The sequence below is a fragment of the Amblyomma americanum genome, chromosome 4 (genome assembly GCF_052857255.1).
Source record: "Amblyomma americanum isolate KBUSLIRL-KWMA chromosome 4, ASM5285725v1, whole genome shotgun sequence".
NCBI classification, from domain to species: Eukaryota; Metazoa; Arthropoda; class Arachnida; order Ixodida; family Ixodidae; genus Amblyomma; species Amblyomma americanum.
Genome location: NC_135500.1, coordinates 148098588 through 148118026, shown reverse-complemented (window position 1 = coordinate 148118026; position 19439 = coordinate 148098588). Strand labels below are relative to the sequence as shown.

Genomic DNA, 19439 nt, shown 5'->3' with positions numbered 1-19439 from the left:
ACTACACAGCCGGACTCTCTCTCTCGATCTATCGAAAGATGCCACCTTGCCTGGAATTTTTCCGCAGGGGCGTCTTCAGCATTCGTTCTCACGGAGGGCACTGTCCCACCCACGTCACACGCGAGAAAACAGTCGAAAAAGCAAAAACACAGAGCTAGAAGCGGACACATATCCACCCACTAGTTCTTAGTCTTCTTCCATTGCCCCAAAGTTGAGTGTCTTGAGAGCTGGATTGCACTCTTTCCCTGCAGCTACCGTTGTGTGCAGACATTGCTGGAGCCGTACTCCAGGCTCTTCTATGACAGTCAGCTTCTTAGCTGTGTGGGTGACCGGGACCGGTGGAACCTGCCCGACTTCCCAGTGCTCTTTCGTGGTGTGCGTGGCTGCGCCCAGAGAGAAGGCTCCTGCCCTTCATGGTGAGTGAGGGAGGTGGGCTGGTGATGTGACGCCACTGTCTGGTCACCTGCTGTCTCAGCTGGGCAATCAATCCAGTTTATCAGAGTCAATGCACAACTTACCGTGATAATATTAGCGCGATAGCATTAAGGCTCCCGTTCTGCAGAAAATTTGATGGTGCCATTATGAGCCAAAATCCCCAGAGAAGCAATATGGGTCGGCCACCTAAGTCACGTGACCTTGTGGCTTCATCAAAAATTGCCCACCAGATTGTGAGCAAATTGACCAAAGTGGCAGATGGCAGTTAATTAATGAGTGGTCACGCGGGAAGAGCAGATGGATGGATGGATGGATGGATACGGCTGAACCCTTTACATCGGGCGGTGGCTCAAGCCACCTAGCCATGTCTTGTGAAATTTTACTCCTGTCTTGCTTTTAGCCACCAATCAGATAACCTTCGCTTGGTTACTTCTAACCTCTTAAAATCCACTTTCCCTTCACTATCCCTAAACCCCAATGCCTTGGGTAAGTCAGCCCCGCTGCCTTCCACTGTAGGGTGAAGCCCTTTACAGAAAAGTATCACGTGTTCAGCCGTTTCCTCCTCCTCTCCGCACGCAATGCACAAAGTGTCTATCTCCTGGTACCTGACTCTATACTTCTTAGTCCGCAAAACTCCAGTCCTGGCCTCAAACAACAAAGAACTTCCCCTACAATTATCATAGATATTTTCTTTGACAATTTCCTGTTTAAAGGTCCGGTATGTTTCTAGTGCCGATTTCGTCAGCATCCCTGTTTTCCACAAAGCTCTCTCTGTTCCTTTAACCTTTTTCTTAACCGATAATTGCTGATTTGCCCCCTTACTGCTGTCCAGATATTTGCTTGTCAATTTTCTAGTTCGCTTTCTCCATTTCGTGTCAACATTCTTTATATACAGGTATCTGAAAACTTTCCTAGCCCACCGCTTTTCCTCCATCCTTCTCAATCGTTCCTCAAATGTTATCTTACTGCTAGCCTCTCTGCTCTCGAAAGACGCCCATCCCATATCACCCTGTACCCCCTGATTTGGTGTATTGCCATGTGCTCCCAAAGCTAACCTCCCTACTCCCCGTTGCCTAATTTCCAGCCTTGCTTGAACATCTGGCCTCATACACAGGACCGCATTCCCGAAGGTCAGGCTAGGGACCATCACCCCTTTCCAGATCCCTCTTACCACCTCATACCTATTGTAATTCCACAGTGCCCTATTTTTCATGACAGCTGCATTCCTACTAGCTTTATTCATTACATATTTTTCATGCTCTGTCAGATACTCAACACTGTTATTTATCCACACCCCAAGATACTTGTACTCATTCACTACCTTTAGCACGAACTCCTGTATTCTATGCTCGCCACCCTCTTCATTAAATGTCATGACTGCAGCAGCCTGGGCTGCACAAGCCCCACCTGTGGCAGCACCTGGCATCACAGGGCAATGGCACATAGCTTAGCCGCTGCACCTCTGCACTGGGAGTCGTATGGATACTCCCGGGGACCTATGAACGCAAAGTTGAGAATTACCAATTACACATGTATGGGCATTAACGCATTGAAACATTTGTTTGTTTGTTTCTACAACATTTTCGCAAAATTTTCATTGCAAGGAAGGCTGAATGTTGAGGAGGCCTCTGATCTGCTGTTTATATTCAATCTGCAGTGGAAGGAATATATTCGTTGGGCACTGACATGAATGCTGTTTGTAATAATAAAGATTATTAATAAACACTTGTCTGAAAAGGTTCCTGGGTATAAGCCTAATCCTAATGCCTATGCGGGGGTGCTAGTGAAATTTCCCACTTTATTTATTGTTTTTAAAGGTATTGTAGGAACAATACATGTAATTAAGACCTTTTAGTTTGGTGCCAGCCTGGCTTAGTAGCTGGCCTAACAGGAGTTTACAGGCAGGCTCTGTTCAGATCCCGAGGTGTGTGTGATTAGTACTTTTTGGCTTTGAAGTTAATTTGAAGCGAACAGTAATTTTCTCTCAATAATTTCAAAGTGAATATTTCGAGTACTTCTGGCACACAAAAAGGTTTGAATGGCTCAATAAACATTTTCAGTATCCTGTAGTTTTCTAACACACAAGTCCATCACACGAAGAAAAGAGCGAGTGCATTGAAGATTTGTCAAACTCACTATAGCTGTGTCGACTTTCTGCAAAAGTCGCCATCGGAAGTTGGGGGAGTCAGCCTGCATGAGGTGCCGGCATATTTGTGGGGTGAGACCTATATGTGGCGCCTCCAACTGCTGCTCCTAGTTGCGATTGCGTCGTTGTTCAGCTGTTGCTTTTAAGCGTGCTTGCTTGTTCTAAGTGTGCTCGCTCTGTCGCACTTGGTTAGTGAATTTCACGCAGAGAATAGTGGCTATGACAGCTACAGTCAGCTCAGACTCGTCCCACGGAAGTGCGGGCGCAGACATCGGCAGGTAGAGATCTAAGTGCTACGTTTGCACCTGCTCACGTCTGCTGCTGCACACGTGCATCTAGGAAGTGTCCATGGAGTCGGGGCTTTGGCTGCGCGCTTTCCCTGGTGCCATCCCGGAGGAGGTATGCTTAACCGAAACCACACAAAGCAAGCGTTCCAGAAAATTTATTCACTCCAGACGAATAATTCGATATTTCGAATACCCAACATTTGGATCGAATCGAATATGGAATACTTTATTATGGGACTGAATATATGACACTATCGAAGATTTGCAAATCCGTACTGATCACTCTTTGCCCGTTCCACTTTACAACTATTGAACACTCGGGCCAAGTGTTCTGGGGGCTTTTGGGAGCAAGCTTAGTGAAAACCACACTGAGCTTTTCAGCAGGACTCGAGATCTGTTCTTTTCGAGAGGCATGTTAGAGAGAAAGCGTTGTTAGCGAGATTCTTATTTCAAATTTTTTTATCCTCGAGCCTATGAAAGTTGCACTATAGACAGCAGTTTATGCAGTAGAGTTGAATTGATGACTTGCATAGTACAGTGGAATCTTATCAAATTGAACTCACTTACCGTATTAACGCGTGTAAAAGCCGCACCCTGTTTTCCCCGAAGGAAATATTCTAAAAAATATCTGTGTAAGGTCCGCACCCAAACTTTCCACAACTCTTGCGGGAGTAGCCTTCGAAATGCATGCGCCATAGCCCCCATGATCAGCTCCGACTGCGAGCAATGGCGTGCTTGATCATGGAGGCGACGCGTGCGCACAGGAGCTTCCAGGTGCCGCCCATGGATGGCGCCCGAGGCCGTGGCTCATCATCATCATCGTCAATTTCTCCTCTACCGCGAGCTCCCGCTACCCTTATCGGCATCAGTATCACCAGCTCCAGATTTTTGTAACTGTCAAAAGTGTCAAAGACACGGTAGTTGTAGCTTTTGCGTGTTGTCGCCAAGCATTGCAGTTTTAGCACGATGGGCAAGTACCTTAATAGCTACACGGCTGGGAGTTGCTGGCGAACACGGCAAGCGTGCGGCAGGCAGGAAATTCGACGTGGCCAGGAAGTGCATCCGACGATGGTGCAACCAAAGGAATGCATTGAGGAACACAAGCTGCAAAAAGCGCGCTTTCCGAGGCAAGCCATGCAAATTTCCCGGACTGGAAGAAGAGCTGCTCTGCTAAGTGATGAGAGCGCGGAACAACGACTACACGTTGACAGCGGACATATGCATGCTGTGTGACTTCTTGTGGGATGAGCGTGCACCAGAGCGCAGAACCAGCTCGGAGTCAGAATACTCTGCGAGTGACGATTAAATATAGAATAAATGCTTCTCATTTCCTGATTGGTGTGTTTTTAGTTGTTGTATTTTTTTTCTCAAATCGCGTGTGTGGGCGGCATCCCGAAAATTGGTCCTCAAATCTGGAAAAAAATGTGCAGCCCTTACACGCGTTTATACGCTAATTTGAACTGGTGCTTTGGTCCTGTCAACATCAAGTGTGAGAGTTTTCTTTAATTCAAACTGTGCGTAATTTACAAAAATCTAAGCAACAATCTGCACGAGCTGGCAGTTGGGTGGCGGTGGCAGCTGCTTCGCGCTGACACTTCTTATGTTCTTGCTCCTGCGCAGCCCTCCTTGCACAAACGTTATCCGAGACTGCAGTTCCAAAAGTTGCTCTGCCCTCTAGGCATTCTCACTGGCGCTGCTTGCACTGCTGCGAGGCCTTTGCCGCTTTCCTTTCCTCGGTCTTTCTACAGCGCCTAGCGAGAAGCCTATCAGCGGCCTAGAAAGACAAAGGAACGGCGGGTGACAGAGGCCTCACAGCAGCGCGACGAGTGTCCTCCGCATCACTCATAGCACTGTGGCATGGCAGCTGCTGCACCATACCTGTGCACTTATTTCGTTTTTTATTTTGTTTCCCTGGCCACCCGCAACGGGAATCTTGGCGGAGCTCTCTCTCATTGTGTACTTTCGCTTCCAAAGTGGAGTCGAATATTCGATACTTGGCCAGTGGTTTTTCTCGTCTTTCCATCTCTGTTCGCGACAGTGTCCTTCCATATTCTCCCCCTACTTCTTCCCTTCTTTCTGCCATCACTGCCCCTCTCTTCAGTCTCTCGTCTTTCTCTCCTGGCTGCTTCGATCAGTGACCTTGGATGGACCTTATCCATGTGATGGCTCATGGTGGGCTCCGTTAAATGGCTCACACTTTAACAAATTTTTGGTCCCCTTTAAGTTCTGGTTACCGAGAGTTGATTGCATAACTCTGTGTAATAGACAGCTGAGACACTGTTGACTGTATGTGTACGAACTCTGTTGTTGGGCATAAATAGGTTAGGTAAGTTTCTTTGCGCCATGCAAGGTGGCACGAAGCTGCCTGCTGCAAAGCATGTTATGCTTGTACCTACTGCCAATTTTAAGATATGCACAAGCGTTTCTGTCTGTTGACTGGTGGTTGTTTTCATCCCAGGTTCAACCCGTCAGAGGCGGTGATAGTGACGCAGTACCTGCAGCTTGCGTTTGGGCCCTGGGGCCTGCTGCCCGAGCAGGTGGGCGTGGTGACCCCCTACCGCAAGCAGGTCCAGAAGCTGCGACTCCTCATGGACAGCCTCGACCTGCCGCGCTGTAAGCTGGGCTCGGCCGAGGAGTTCCAGGGCCAGGAACGCAGTCTCATCATCGTCTCGACGGTTGGCACCACATCTTATGTTCTAAGCAGTGTCTCCACAATTGGTGGCTTCCTTCTGCCACAATTAATGTCAAGATTATTGCATTTAATTTATACACACTGCCGTTGGGCTGAAGGAGCTACTTTTGGAGAAGCACAGCCGTGCTTGCGTCTGTCTTTTCTTCTTGTCAGTAATGCTTCAGATTCGATTCTAAGCTCAATTTTGCTTAATTCTGGAGTGCATTCTAACAGGTTTTTGGACAAGGGCACAAACTAGATTAGTGCGCCCACCGGTGCAATGGCTATGGCGTTTGGCCGGCGGCCGCTGGAGCCAAGGACACGGGATTGAATCCCGGCCGCTGCTTCGATGAAGGCTAAATGTAAAATACGCCTGTGTGCTTTGCTATGTCAGCTCAGATTAAAGAATCCCAGGGGGTCGAAATTAATCCAGAGCCCTCCACTGTTGCCTTTTCCTAGCACATGAGCACTTTGGGACGTTAAACCCCACATACCATATGAATTAGTAACCCCCCCATGCTTTCACTACTACATGTTGCTGTTATTACAGTTGGTGTTTATGGTGGTTATTGTCACTATAGAAAAGTTTCATGCTTCCACTGAAGGGGGTTGCATAGGCATATTTCTGCACCTCTGCTTTTAGGTGCGAGGGAGTGAGACCATGTCTGAAGATGGTGGCGGTCGAGGCCTAGACTTCATCTTCTGCCCCAGGCGCTTCAATGTCGCCATCAGCCGAGCCAGTTCCATGCTGGTGGTCGTAGGCAACCCCGACGTGCTCGCCCTGGTGAGGAGTTGTCTGCTGTCAATCTTATGTGAAAGCAGCCGGAATGTTGTGTCCCCTGGGGTGTGACATGTGCGATTTTGATCCAATCAACTGTGGATATTCACAGTCAGGTCCCCAGACGTCTTGTGCCAGAAATGAATACCCTTCATGCATTTGGGGTTAAAGTCTAAAAACCAGCGGTTCTCAAACTGAGTTCCACGGAACCGTTGCGCTCCTTGGGATGCTTGAGATCCCCAAGCACCGGTACCCATGCATGCCTCAACGGCCACCTCTCCTTTTACCCACGGGCCGCTGCAATGGCTAAGTGGTTATGGTGCTCGGCTGCTGGCCCGAAAGACACGGGTTCGATCCCGGCCGCGACGGTCGAATTTCGATGGAGGCGAAATCCTAGAGGCCCGTGTACGCTACGATGTCAGTGCACATTAAAGAACCCCAGGTGGTCAAAAATTTCTGGAGACCTTCACTACGGCGTCCCCCATAGCCTGACTCACTTTGGCACGTTAAACCCTCATGAACCAAACCATACCTCTTACCCACATTATTTTCGGATTGACCATTGCTGTAACTAGACAATATTAAATTTCTGGTTACGAAGCGAATATGAATAACAAAAAATTAGCTGACAATTACGCTTCTCGGTAGTGTGATTTTTGAGCACAGCTCCTGCAGCACCTGAACCGTAGGCGACTGCATTTGAAACATGCAGTGTCGAATGAAGCTAGCTCTGGGTTTTGGCTTAGGCAGCACGCACAGCAATCAACTTAGTGTTTGGCAGCAGAAAGTGAAGTGCAATGTTGCTGAAATTATCAGCGCAATGGTGGGCACAGCCATTGTCTATGAGGCAGATGTTGCAACCTTAGCCCACCAGGTTGTTTTTCTAAGATTTCAGCCACTTGGCAAAAAGTTTGCAGGTCATCCATGCTCATCGATTGGGCCTGCAAGTCACTAGAACTGAAAGCGCGTTCTGCAAGCATCGCAGAGACTTGCTTTTTTGCCACATTTCTTCTCTGCTTCAAGCCGAATGTCAACCTCGTTCTTCAAAGTGGTGCTCAGTGTGCTTCTTGGAACCTTGCACGCTGCGGCGACTTCAGATTTCTTCTCACCTCGTTCAACTCGCTTGATAATTTCCAGTTTCATGGAAATGGGGAGGTTCTGCCATTTGGCGGCTGCGCACCCAATTTACGCGACAAAAAAAAAATTGCAAGCCCTGATTGTAAAACGCACCCGATTTCCGTGACCGAAAAAAAAAAAAAATTAACTCCAAGCCCCGCTTCTAACGTGCATGCAATTTCCTCTGAAGAAAAAAAATTTGTGAACGTTTTTATATTTTCAGGTGGAAACAGGCTGTTTATTCACTTGAACTTCATTCACTGTCGCTCTCGGACAGCTCCTTATCACTCTCCGACCGCATCTCTTTTCAGTGCCGTTCATAGCATTAGAAATTCCGCATTTCTTGAATGCCTTCAGAACCGTAACAGATGAAATCCCCACCTGGCCATTTCCTCAACCGAGACACGCTTCAGCCACCCACCTGGCCATTTCCTCAATTGAGGCACACTTCAGCCTGTTGCTGGCTGTGAAGGTGTGGCAGCCATTTGTTAGCCATCTAGGTCACTGTAGAGTGCCCGAATGCGGTCCTTCATGGGTTTGTTGATGCACACATCCAGTGGCTGTAGTTTCAAGGTCGTTCCACTCGGTATCACAAGGTCCATGTTGCAAGCTGCAAGCTTGTCTTTGACACGCTGGTCTAGGTTTCGCTTTAAGGCTCCCAGAACAAGCATGGAGCGGTACCCCCAAGCTAGTGCCTGGCCTCTTGCATCATACACAGTCTATTCAGTCATTGACGGGGTCCGTGTCCATCCAACCCTTCTCATTGGCGCGCACTATAACGCCTTGCGGAAAGTTCAGATTTGGGGAGCGTCTTGCTCTTGAATACAAGAAAAGGAGTCAACATGCCACCATCTGCCGTACAGGCAAGCATTTCGGTTACCCGGGTCTTCCCGTTGCCGGACGTAAACATACGAACTTGTTTCGCTCCTGTCAACTCTACTGTGGTACTGACGGGCATTTCGAAATAGACAGGAGTTTAAAAGAACGTCTTGCTGGGCAAGTTGGTAACTGTACATCTTTGGTTACAGGTGCAAAAACAGACACAACACAAGGTAGAAAGACGGGACGGAGCGCCACCCACAAATAAGAGCGCCACTCACAACTAACGTCCCACCTTTCTACCTTGTGTTGTGTCTGTTTTCGTGCCTGTAACCAAAGAAGAAAGACAGGAATTTGTTTGGCGTTGCCTATCTGCCCAAGTTGATATACACTGCTGTGTTGCAGCAGTAGAGCTTATCGCTGAAATGAAATTAGCTTCTCCTCGAAAGCCTCTGACAGCTTCTTGCACACACCAGTTCGCCTACGAACCGAAAATCCTTGCACTTCATGACTCTTGTGATCCAATTCTGGCTTGCTTTGAATTGGCTTCTTGAGAGGCCTCAATTACTTGCAAGCTCATGGGCCTTCACGTTGAGCACCTTGATGGTCACGGGCATGTGATCCACCCACAGCTGCCTCGTGAAGTCAGCCAGCTCACCTTCAAGGTCTGGAAAGCTCCCTGCTCGTGGACTGTGGTGGCCTTTTCTTGATGTCTTGCACTCAAAGATTGACTTTTTCAGTCTTGCCAGTCACGAACACAAGTCTATGGCACACCAAAATGAAAGGCTGCATCCCTATTGCCGCTCTCTTCCGCACATAGAATAGCTTTACGCTTAAAGCTGTTCTCATGGCAGGCATGATGCATCTTCATGTCTGCTGCATTCATTCTCGGACAAGATAGCCTATGGATGGAACAACAACAGCACCGCACCGATTGCAAATGACTCAAAGTGCCGATGGTGATGGTGATGATGCCACGCTGCATAATGGCGATGGGCAGTTATGGGGCAGTTTCACTTTGTACCTGAATCTAGCGCGCATGCAGTTTCAAGACTATTTTCCGTGAAAAAAAGGCGCGCGTTGGAATTGGGTAAATGCGGTATTTGATATAAAGGATGATTCGATTTTACTGGGTCTAATATAATTGGGTTAGACCGTATTCGCAAACTATTCGAAGTATAGAATATTTGCGCACTCCTAGCTATAACTGCTTATAATCAGTGTTTCACTTTACAGCGAGTTGCTGGGAATTGAATTTGGTCAGCTGTTGAGGACCTGTGCATTTGCAGGCTCTTCTCTCCGTGCATGGCAGGGAGGGACATTAGTTAGGACACGCGGGTTTCCCCAGCATTTATTGAAAGCAAATGAGAGTTCCCCGAGGCTAAAAGAATTGAGAACCTCTGGTATAGTTTAAATGGATACCTATTTTGCTGTGCTGATGGCTACACATTTGTTAGACTTGGGCTACCTCCTACCTGCATCGCTTATGCACAAGGATAGCCTTATGTGGCTGTAGAATTATTTCAGCACTTGTATGGTGCCATCAGTTCTTACAGCCATGTGTTTTCATCACTGTCTGATTTTGGAGTGGAAGAAAGAAAAAAAAATTAACCTGTGCTCTTGAAAGTGCTTGTGTTTTTGATGAGACATAACCATTTGGTAACTTGCTTGTGTTTATGAGTGAAGCCAGCATTGCTGCTTTCTTGCTTTTCATCTGAACGCTCTCTATAGTCTTATTGGGTTTCTTTTCTTTTTTTTTGTTTTCCAGGATGCCAACTGGAGGTTCCTTATAGACTACTGCAGTGCACACAAGACCTGTCATGGCCTGATGTAGCAGCAGGCCTCTGTGATGTAGATGTAGGCCTCTATGAAAGGGACCAGTAATAGGTTAGGACAGAGGATAAGTGCCTGACGTATAGCTGACATATGTATAAACTGTATGTAGTTCTATGGCTGCATCTCATATAGTAATGAATCATCTAATTTATGCATAGGTCATAATGTATATAAATAATAAATGTAAGTATGTGAATATAAATGATATAATGTTGATCACAAAAGGGCGTAACATATTTTGTGCTAATTTCCTTGAACTGAATAAGTTTTATTAGTGTTGACAGTGTCTCATGACCTCTCTTGTTTCAGAATTTCTTTAATGCCTCAGACTTGGATAATTTGAGCTTGTACTATATTTCGGGCTTCCTTGAGGAACTGTCTTCATCCTTGTAAGAGTCTGTGCACATTTACAGCTGATAATTTTTCTTTGTAGGGTTCAAAAGTTAGCTTTTTTTTTTCCTGAATTAAGTGCAAGCAAGTATCACTGCCACAGTCAGCATACTTTTTGCCACCATAAAAGGCATCACTTATATTCAAAAGGATTCAGTGTGCAGACAGACTGGCTTGGATATTCATGGCAGTTTGTATGCCTCGTTACTCGAGGTAATGGCATGTTCCACTCTTCCTTTTGATAAAGAGTATGTGATTACTTAGGTAGCGTGACAGCGTCCACCATGGTTGGGACAACACTGCTATGTGTGGGGTACAATGGGGGGAGTTGCTCACTTCTTCCCAGTCACCTTTGTCGGTCTGCTCAGCCATCATCGTTTTGGGTCTCTGCCGTCGCGTCGCATGGCATATGGTTTGGCCAGAATCGTGTAGCACTGAGGTGTGGTTAAGGGCATGCGTTGCGGTTCGCTAGCTCTGACGACATGTAGGCTGCTTGCTGATGGCCTCATTTTTCACGTTTTCAAGGCCAAGTTTTGAGATACCTGGATTTCATTGTGAAAAACCTCTTAAGATAAGCCGTGACAACAGCATGGCATGTTTTGGAGCATGGCTTGCAAGATGAAAAACTTTTAACTGATATTTTGAGGTGTGAGAGTTTTAGTTAATGAGGGTTTGCTGTATCATGCTTTTCAGGGGCATACATTTCAGCACTGAAGGTGTGCACTGTGGGGCAGACATGTTCTGTGCAGACGTGAAGAAAGATAACAGGCTGAAATACAAGCCGATTACTTGCAAGTGGAACGTGATACAGAATGAGATTCAGACTTTTTCAAGCGAATTTCCTTAATGAATTGATTTTGTTTTTATGGTCGCTTATTTTTTAAACTTCAGTTGTACGACCATTTTTGGGGTGCTGAAATTTTGAAGAATCCAGTCGTTGAGGTATGCATTTCAGGGTATGCATTGTCTGTGATGAAATTTTGCGTTTTACATTCATGGTTACTTGCTGTGTAAAATGTGTGGAACCATGCAAATGTGATTGCATTTTCTTCATATGTTGATGTGAATGGCCGCTGCAGTTCATTTAATAGTTGGACTTAGTGTAAGTTTCATGTATAAAATGGTGTCTGTACAGTTGTATTTTTTGTATGCAATTGTGTCTGTTTGCTAATAAATTTACTTTTTTATATAGTGGTTAGGGTGCTTGGTTACTAAGCCGGAGGACCCAGGTTCACTCCCGACAGCAGCGGCCGCTTTTTGATGAAGGCGAAATGCTAAAGGTGCCCGTGAGCTGGGTGATGTTGGCATATGTTAAGGAACCCCGGATGGTCTAAATTAATTCGGAGCCCACCACTACGGGATCCCCAATAGCCCATGTGTTGCTTTGCAACCCCACAACTTACAAGTTATGTTATTGCAGTTTTTATTTTTGTTTGGGTTGTGCAAGTGTCTTATTTTTTAATCAAATATCTTAAAGCGTAAATGCTCGCAGTTAAATTGAAAGTGTCCTCTTTTTTTTTTTTTTACAGAACTTCGCAAAGGAAAGATGGTTTATTTTTTGGCATAGAGGGGTGAAATTTGGCACCCTTACTGGAAAGTGTACTAAATGGTTAAATACATATTTTCACTTTTATACCTTCAGTAATTTGGACATTATAAATTTCTGTGCTTAATTGCTCTGCCAACAATTGCAATTGCTCTGCCTGATGTCCCAACAAAACATAATAGGAACCCAGAGTTGCCCTTAACTTTTAGCCAAAGGAATGGCTGATGCACTGACATTCTCCAAACATTTTTATCAAACTGATTTTTTCTACACAGAACATTATATCAATGCTTGTATACTGCACTCATTATTGTCAAGGCGGAGTAGTTGCAGAGTAAAAAATAAGAAAGTAGTAAAAATATAGGAACATCACTGCAAAAAGAATTTATCAAGAAATACAGCACAACAAACCTCATGGAAATCCATCAAGCCATTGTGCTATGCTTTCTGCAAGCAGGGCAGTTGGGTCAAAAAACATTTGGGGAAAACTGGCACTGAAGTTTTATGGGCAGGGCCTTTCATGGCGGCAGCTTTGTAGAGGCCACCGCATTTTTAATGTTTTCATGCTCATTTATTTATTTTGCCTTTTTTTGTAGGCATGTGGTTCTAATCGGAGAACACCGGTGAAGTAAACTTTCCAGTGATGTTGGACTTCTCAGGAGCGGCAGTCCAGAAGCCGAGGTATCGCGCTCGGGAATAAGCAATTTTTTGCGGAGATTTCAGTCAGCTGTTTTGCTACCCACGGTCACTAAAATATTATTTAGGGTCACTTTGGAGCTGTTTCTGGTGGAAATTTATTAGGGTGTGACTGAGAAGGCCATGTAGGTTCCAAATCTGTTTTCTAAAATTCGACTTTTTATGGGATTTTCGCGATTTGAATATTGCATCTCTCCTTAAGTGTGCTGAGTAGAAAAACGGCGTCATGCAAATACGACTAGTGAGCTTACTGAGTGCCATCATGAAAGAATGTGTTGCTCAAGAGGTTGAGCAAGAAATTTTATTTTTACACTCGTCGCGTTTATAATACTCTGAAAAGAAGTGTTTATTAGACTCTCTAGTGGCTGGTACTATGTCCACTTTTTGCTGGAGCCCATTGCAGGTGAAACTCAGCTAGGGGTTCATTGAAACGGGCAAGAAACAGCAGCTTTGGCAAAACAAGGAGCAGGATCGACCCTTGCACACTGCCTCACAAAACTGCATCCTCTACAAGTTCTGACAGAGAAAGGGCATTAATACAAGGGGTGCAAGTGTTCTGCCGTTTATACGTTTTCTCTGTCCACATTAATTCAGCATGCACTTATTTCAAAGATCATGAGCCAACTAGCCCATGAAATGTCTTACTCTACAAATTGCATTACACTACTCTCACACCAAGGTGGTTTTGTTGCACCGCTTTACAGGTGGGCATCAATTTCATTGCACCTGTTAACACTGTTACATTACTGCTGTGAGGCAAGCACGCACAACCATGGACATATAAAAAACTGGCTGATTATTACAGTGCTGTGCTATTTGAACCGCAGGCGACCACATATAGAACGCGCAGTAGAACGGAACATAACGCATGAAGCGGAAGAAACTCTGTGTTTCAGCTTGACGAGCGCACACAGCAATCCGCCGCTGCTGAGCCTCACCTCGCGCGAACGGATGGCAGCGCGTGCTACTCTGGTGCCATCTGTGAGCGAGCGGCGACTGTAACTGGCACTTCCACGACGCACTCGCTGCATACCTTACCGATGACATCATCGGCAAGCAGTTTACGGCATGCACTACTCTGGAGCCGCGGGTAAATGCCGCGCACCTTGCCTTCATTCTACCATCGTACCCTCCTTCTCCACTTGCCTCCTCGTGCTCTGTGCTGCGTTACGCCAGCGACGAGGCACGCTGCTCAATTCGGGAACGGGCACCTAAGAGATGCGCTCTAAAATTATGCTGAAAGGCATTGCAAAAAACTTTGCGATGGTCCACTGTATGAGATGAGCTGTTTTAGGCTGCCTCCAAGGCTTCATGAAGCTTTTGTCTCATACTTTTTCTCGCCAACACCCCCCATCACGTCTCCTAAATAGGGAGATTTCTAGATTTGCTGGTCAAAAACTTGCAGGGCAGTTATCGGTGTTTACTGCAGATTTTGAGCATTTGCTATCGTGTGAGAGCAAAGAATTTTGTATAGTCCTGTCTAGTATTAAAGGTTTTATTTATTTTAATGTAGTGTTCGCTTTGTGATCACCAAAGTGTTTTTGTATGCTAAACGTCTTGGATTAAAGTCTTAATTTTATCACCAGTCAAGGATACTGTCATACCACCCCAGATCGAAGATCATGCCTGTGTGATGGAGACAAATTCTGGATTTTCAAGCCGCATTGGGGCCACGCACAAAGAATTCTAGTGATTAGTTTGTTTGATAGAAGTCTGGCTGAGTGCTCACACAGAAGTCCACGCTGACTCGTCGCCAGGAGAACGGCACTTCTGAGTACAAGAAGCTGGCTGCCCAGACCACTCAATTTCTGTGGCGGTGCATTCGAATGAATCTTCCGGCGGAAAGTACGGAAAGTAGTCTTTCTAAACGCAGGCACTCATGTTCTTTTTTTTTCTCCTTGTATCAACCGTGGCTTCTTGTTGGCTCCTCTCTCCTGGGGACCTCCTCACTTAGTGAACAGTTCATCACTGCTCTGCCCGCGGATGCTTAATTCACTCGGGGAAGGCAACGGCCCCCGAGAGGTCCTGGAAACTCTCAACTATTGCGGCGAACTCCTTCAGTCTACAACCCACAGACCCTGTTTCGGGATGGCAGCAGAATCTGGTGCTCTTCCGAGGGCAACCGCTGGTGTCTTGCGTCATCTGGCTGACAGTCCGGTGCCTGATCGTCGACCCCCTTGCCAGTTTGAACAGCTGTGCAGCATGTAGTATTCGCTGCTGGTTTGATTGCTCGCACAGGCACACAATTACACCCATACACTGCACTCGTTATGCCCTCTCTCAAGGGCGACGGAACCACGCACATGACTAGAAAGGTCTGTGCTGTGGACGACGGCAGCGCAAAACTGCTGAATGACCTAATAGCTTGCGCTATAAAATTGCGTTAGGTAAACGTTTTCATACCGAAAGCACCAGTGCACTGCATTTTCACATGTACAGATAAAAATGCAGACTCTGCAGACTTTCTTCAGGGGTTTTTCCGCTGGACATGATTTCCAGTTTATTTATTTATTTAATAATACTGCAGGCCAACATACTGGCCCATGCAGGAGGGCCAATACAGTTGACAAGGTAAGGACAATGCAACAAGGGTGACAAAAAAAAGTGCATATATAAACAGTGCATGAAAATGATGCAGCCCATAGCCACGTTACAAAAATCTAAATGCTTGCCTTAGCACAGTAATTACAACAAAAAGAATCGCACATTTGAATTTATATGTGGATAAAGACGCTGTGCCAAACAACAATCTGGCATTAAACAACAAAATACAGGAAATTTCACATAAAAAACGAGAAAAATAGTGAAAATACTGCTTATGGTTGTGTTATTTTATGTGACAAATAGTTTTCCAACGCTTTTGTGAAGTTCTCTGATTGAAGTACATCAACAGGGAGAGAATTCCATTCGTTTATAGTACGTGGATAAAAACTATTCATGCGAGATTTCGTTTTAGCAAATAATGGCGTAAGGGAAAAGTTCAATAATAAAGTTCAATAATCCATCTGGAATTGAAGGTTTTCAGCTGGAAAGATACAATTTCCAGCTCAATAATCCAGTTGAGAATGTGAGCTTCTTTCTCACTTGACTAGCATCTGACAGAAGCTATGTAAAGCCACGTTTCAATGGAGTTGAAATACAAAATGCGCCTGTGTGCCTTGTGATGTTGGCGCTTGTTAAAGAACCCCAGGTGGTCTAAAATATTTCGGAGCCCCTCCACTACGGTGTTCCACGTAGCCCATGTGTCGCTTTGGGACATTAAACCTTTCAAGTTCCAATTTTTAGACCGAAAGCTCGACTTCACGACCGAAGCTTTAAAAGCCAGGCCATCACTGGAGCTTTGACCTTGAATAAATAAATAAAATAAATATTGCCGCGACTGGGATTCGAACCCGCGGAGGAGCAAACATATCAGTTCTGCTGGCCACTGCATGAGAGCACTATGCTATTGCCGCAGCCAATCACGCCTCGTGTTAAGCTGCAACACACAGTCAGCATTGCACATTGTCATCTTCATCAACTTCCATCTGCTGTGTGAACAAATCAGATCAGCTTAACCTTGATCAGAGCTTAATCTGAGTCTAACATCATCTCCAGGCATGCCAATGACCCAGCAAAGCAAAACCATGAGCCAATCGGGCTAAACACGTGCTTTCGTACGTCTACTTGGTTAAACTACGTTAAAACCCTACCTTTTTTTTTCTGTTCCTGTGCGTGAAAATGTCTACTTTCACCAGTAGTACATTAACCAGTAGTACGTTTTCACCAGTAGTACATTTCACCAGTAGTTAGTACGTTTTTTTTATTCGTATTTCTCCTAAGGCGGTGATCTGCTAGTATTGCATCTAGTTTTTGATTATTTCACCAACTCCTGCCTTGGCAGCTGCTGACAGTATGAATAAATAAAAATAGTCGTCAGCTGCTGCATGGTATTCTTATGGCATGTTGGATGGTGCTGCACATAATTTCAGATATGCAAGCACGGAGTGACCAAGTTGAAATCGATGGCAGCTCGCAACAGACAGCTTGTTTGTTTTGGGTTGCATGAGGTTGTTCAGGTACACGGCATGTTTCTGTTGGGTGCGTGCAATTGTCTGAAGGAATAAAAAAGAGTTCAATTTGGTGAGTTCAAGATCTTGTAAAGTGAACTATTTCGCCATGAGCAATGTGTTTATGAAAAATCCCAAGGTGATGTAAATTTGAATAAGGAATTGATTAGCATCGACCCAAGTTCTTTTGTACGGTTATACAGCTTTCATAGCTGTATAGCCTTGTTGATGTTTTTGTGGTTGGTTTATGGTTTATGGCTGTTTAACGTCCCAAAGCAACTCGGGCTATAAGGGACGCTGTAGTGAAGGGCTCCGGAAATTTCGACCACCTGGGGTTCTTTAACATGCACTGACATCGCACAGTACATAGGCCTCTAGAATTTCGCCTCCATCGAAATTCGGCCGTCGCGGCCAGGATCGAACCCACGTCTTTCAAGTCAGCAGCCAAGCGCCATAACCACTGAGCCACCGTGGCGGCACTTGATGTTTTTGTCAAGTTGAAGTTCGCCTGCCAAGTTTCTATGTGCTTGGGGGATGTTAATGAGGTTCAATGATTCGGCTTTGCCCTGGCATCTGTCAACTACCTCGGACAGGTGATAGTCCAGAGTCAACCCCTAGACCAGGAGGAATTTTCCTTCACTATGAATTTTTTGTAAAAGCTGTACACCTTTCTTTTTTGGTCATATGGTTACACCTGGGTGAATGCTGATGCTAATGAGTAATTGCTCTCTTTATTATTCCTACCACAAGTTCAGATTGGCAGCAGAATTTGTATTTTTTTAATTTATAAAAATGCCAATGCTTTCAGCAGCAGAAGTGCATTGTAAATCAAATCTAGCAAATTGTGCTCCCAAACTTGCAAGAATTTGGATATTCATGCTCATCATTAATTTTGTGAGCTTACTTTATTATTGTGCACTTCACATAGTAGTGCATTAAATTAAGTGGACTCCACTTTCATAGCACAGTGCTAGTAATATGTAATGAAAAATTATCTACAAAGCAATACTGCAATGTTCTAAACTGTCTGAGATGTCACTGTGTATAGACATAGTTCTGGAGAATGTGTGTTGTTTCTTACTGGTTTCTAATTTACCAATTGTCTGGTAATAAATTGGCCCTAGCATGCACAGTTCTGCTTATTCACATGTGTGTGTGGACAAAAATTATTGTGGGATAATAAAAAAAACGAAAAATAATGTGTCCCTGCCCGTGCCACTAAGTATAACAGGCTTAGTATCTGTGAACAGCTGATCCAAACTGAAGTAGCAGTTACTCAGAGAATTTTGTCTCGTATACATGTGTGCACACGCTTAAGGTATTTGGTATAGCTCACAGAGACCATAGTTTGCAGAAGTGTTTAACGAAAATGTCTTGAACACACCTCTTACATCACGACCGCTTTCTTGCACTGTATGTGGGGCATGGATGTAAAGGCTAGTTCATTCTATAAATATACGAAGTATGCCCAAAAGGCAAACTGCAGGCATGTCAATAATTCTTTTCTGGGAGCTATGATGTGCGTTATAAAAATGCATTGCTGCTGCATTGGACAGTGGCAGCAAATGCAAAAAATGCAAAAAAAGCACTGTTTCCATTTTTTTACATCTTTAAAGCGAAGGGTACATAGCCATCATAACTTAAGCTGCAAACGACAGTGCGCATCCATGGGTGCCTACATCAAAATAGGACAGCAAAACTGGCTTACTTGACAAAGTGTCTTGTGTGCAAGCATCTGTAATATTAAGCAAGGTACCGTCAAAGTACTGTCATGAGAGATATATATCACTGTCATATCTGAAAAAGTTGGCACATGTCTGATGTTTGGGTGATATGCGAGCTCGAATTAACAAATTTCCAAAGATGCCTTGTGTTGTCATATCTGGTGCTCTCGGCAGCTGAAAGCGAGGGTGTAAAAATTTGGGTTTGTTGCCTTTATTGCTGGACAAATATTGTCGGCACTCTTTTGAGAAGTTTTGTCACTTTTCCGACAATCCATGGACTTGGTTGCGGACTCTAGAGGTAAAAGTTAAAGAAGCAGTAGCAAGCTTGCTGCCTGCAAGTGCCAGCAAACAGAACTTTGTTTCTATCCGGAAGCACAGCCATCTTGAAGCACACCCATGAATTACACTAAATTTTAAACAATTTTACGCAGATAAAGAGAGCTCAGTCCAGAACACTTTCCCTGTTTGCACATGTTATATAATGCCATGCATCTCATGCTTTATTTTATGCCCGTATGTGTGATATAAGCTTAATTACTGCGCGAAATAGGAAGCATAGAAAGCGAGGCAGGTAATTTTTGCACATGAATTAAGTGGGACCAGAAATTGCAGATTGTCAATTCAACGTTCTTTAATTGTTGGTTTGACGTATTTCGAGAAAGAATGCAGCTATGTGAGAAAATTTTCTGCATTTTTGAATGGTAGCTTTCGGACTGTGGGGAGGGCGCGGGCAACGAGAAAGGCGCTGCACGAAGCATCTGTAAAATTCAGCATTTCCGCCGGCCATCCTTGTCATTTTTCAGAATCTGAGGTCATAGAGCTACTACTACCAACACCTCTGAGGTAGACGAAGCTCCTGTTGTTGCTATGTTGTGGCCATAGACAATGGCTGACGTTATTTGTGCTTCTATAATTTTCAATGAAGGTACGTTACTGCTGCTGCATT

At 45.0% G+C, this 19439-nt stretch overlaps 1 protein-coding gene across 2 annotated transcripts in view; it reads left to right on the top strand.

Moving 5' to 3' along the window:
* The window catches only part of LOC144128507 (RNA helicase Mov10l1-like), a 60647-nt gene extending 48975 nt beyond the window's left edge, over nucleotides 1–11672 (top strand). For both annotated transcript variants that reach the window (XM_077661947.1, XM_077661948.1), the window contains exons 16-19: nucleotides 252–416; nucleotides 5327–5543; nucleotides 6183–6323; nucleotides 10021–11672. In XM_077661947.1, the coding sequence (XP_077518073.1) occupies nucleotides 252–416; nucleotides 5327–5543; nucleotides 6183–6323; nucleotides 10021–10086 (589 nt within the window). In that variant the 3' untranslated portion in view covers nucleotides 10087–11672. The remainder of the gene's footprint in view (nucleotides 1–251; nucleotides 417–5326; nucleotides 5544–6182; nucleotides 6324–10020) is intronic.
* Nucleotides 11673–19439: the final 7767 nt, after the last annotated feature.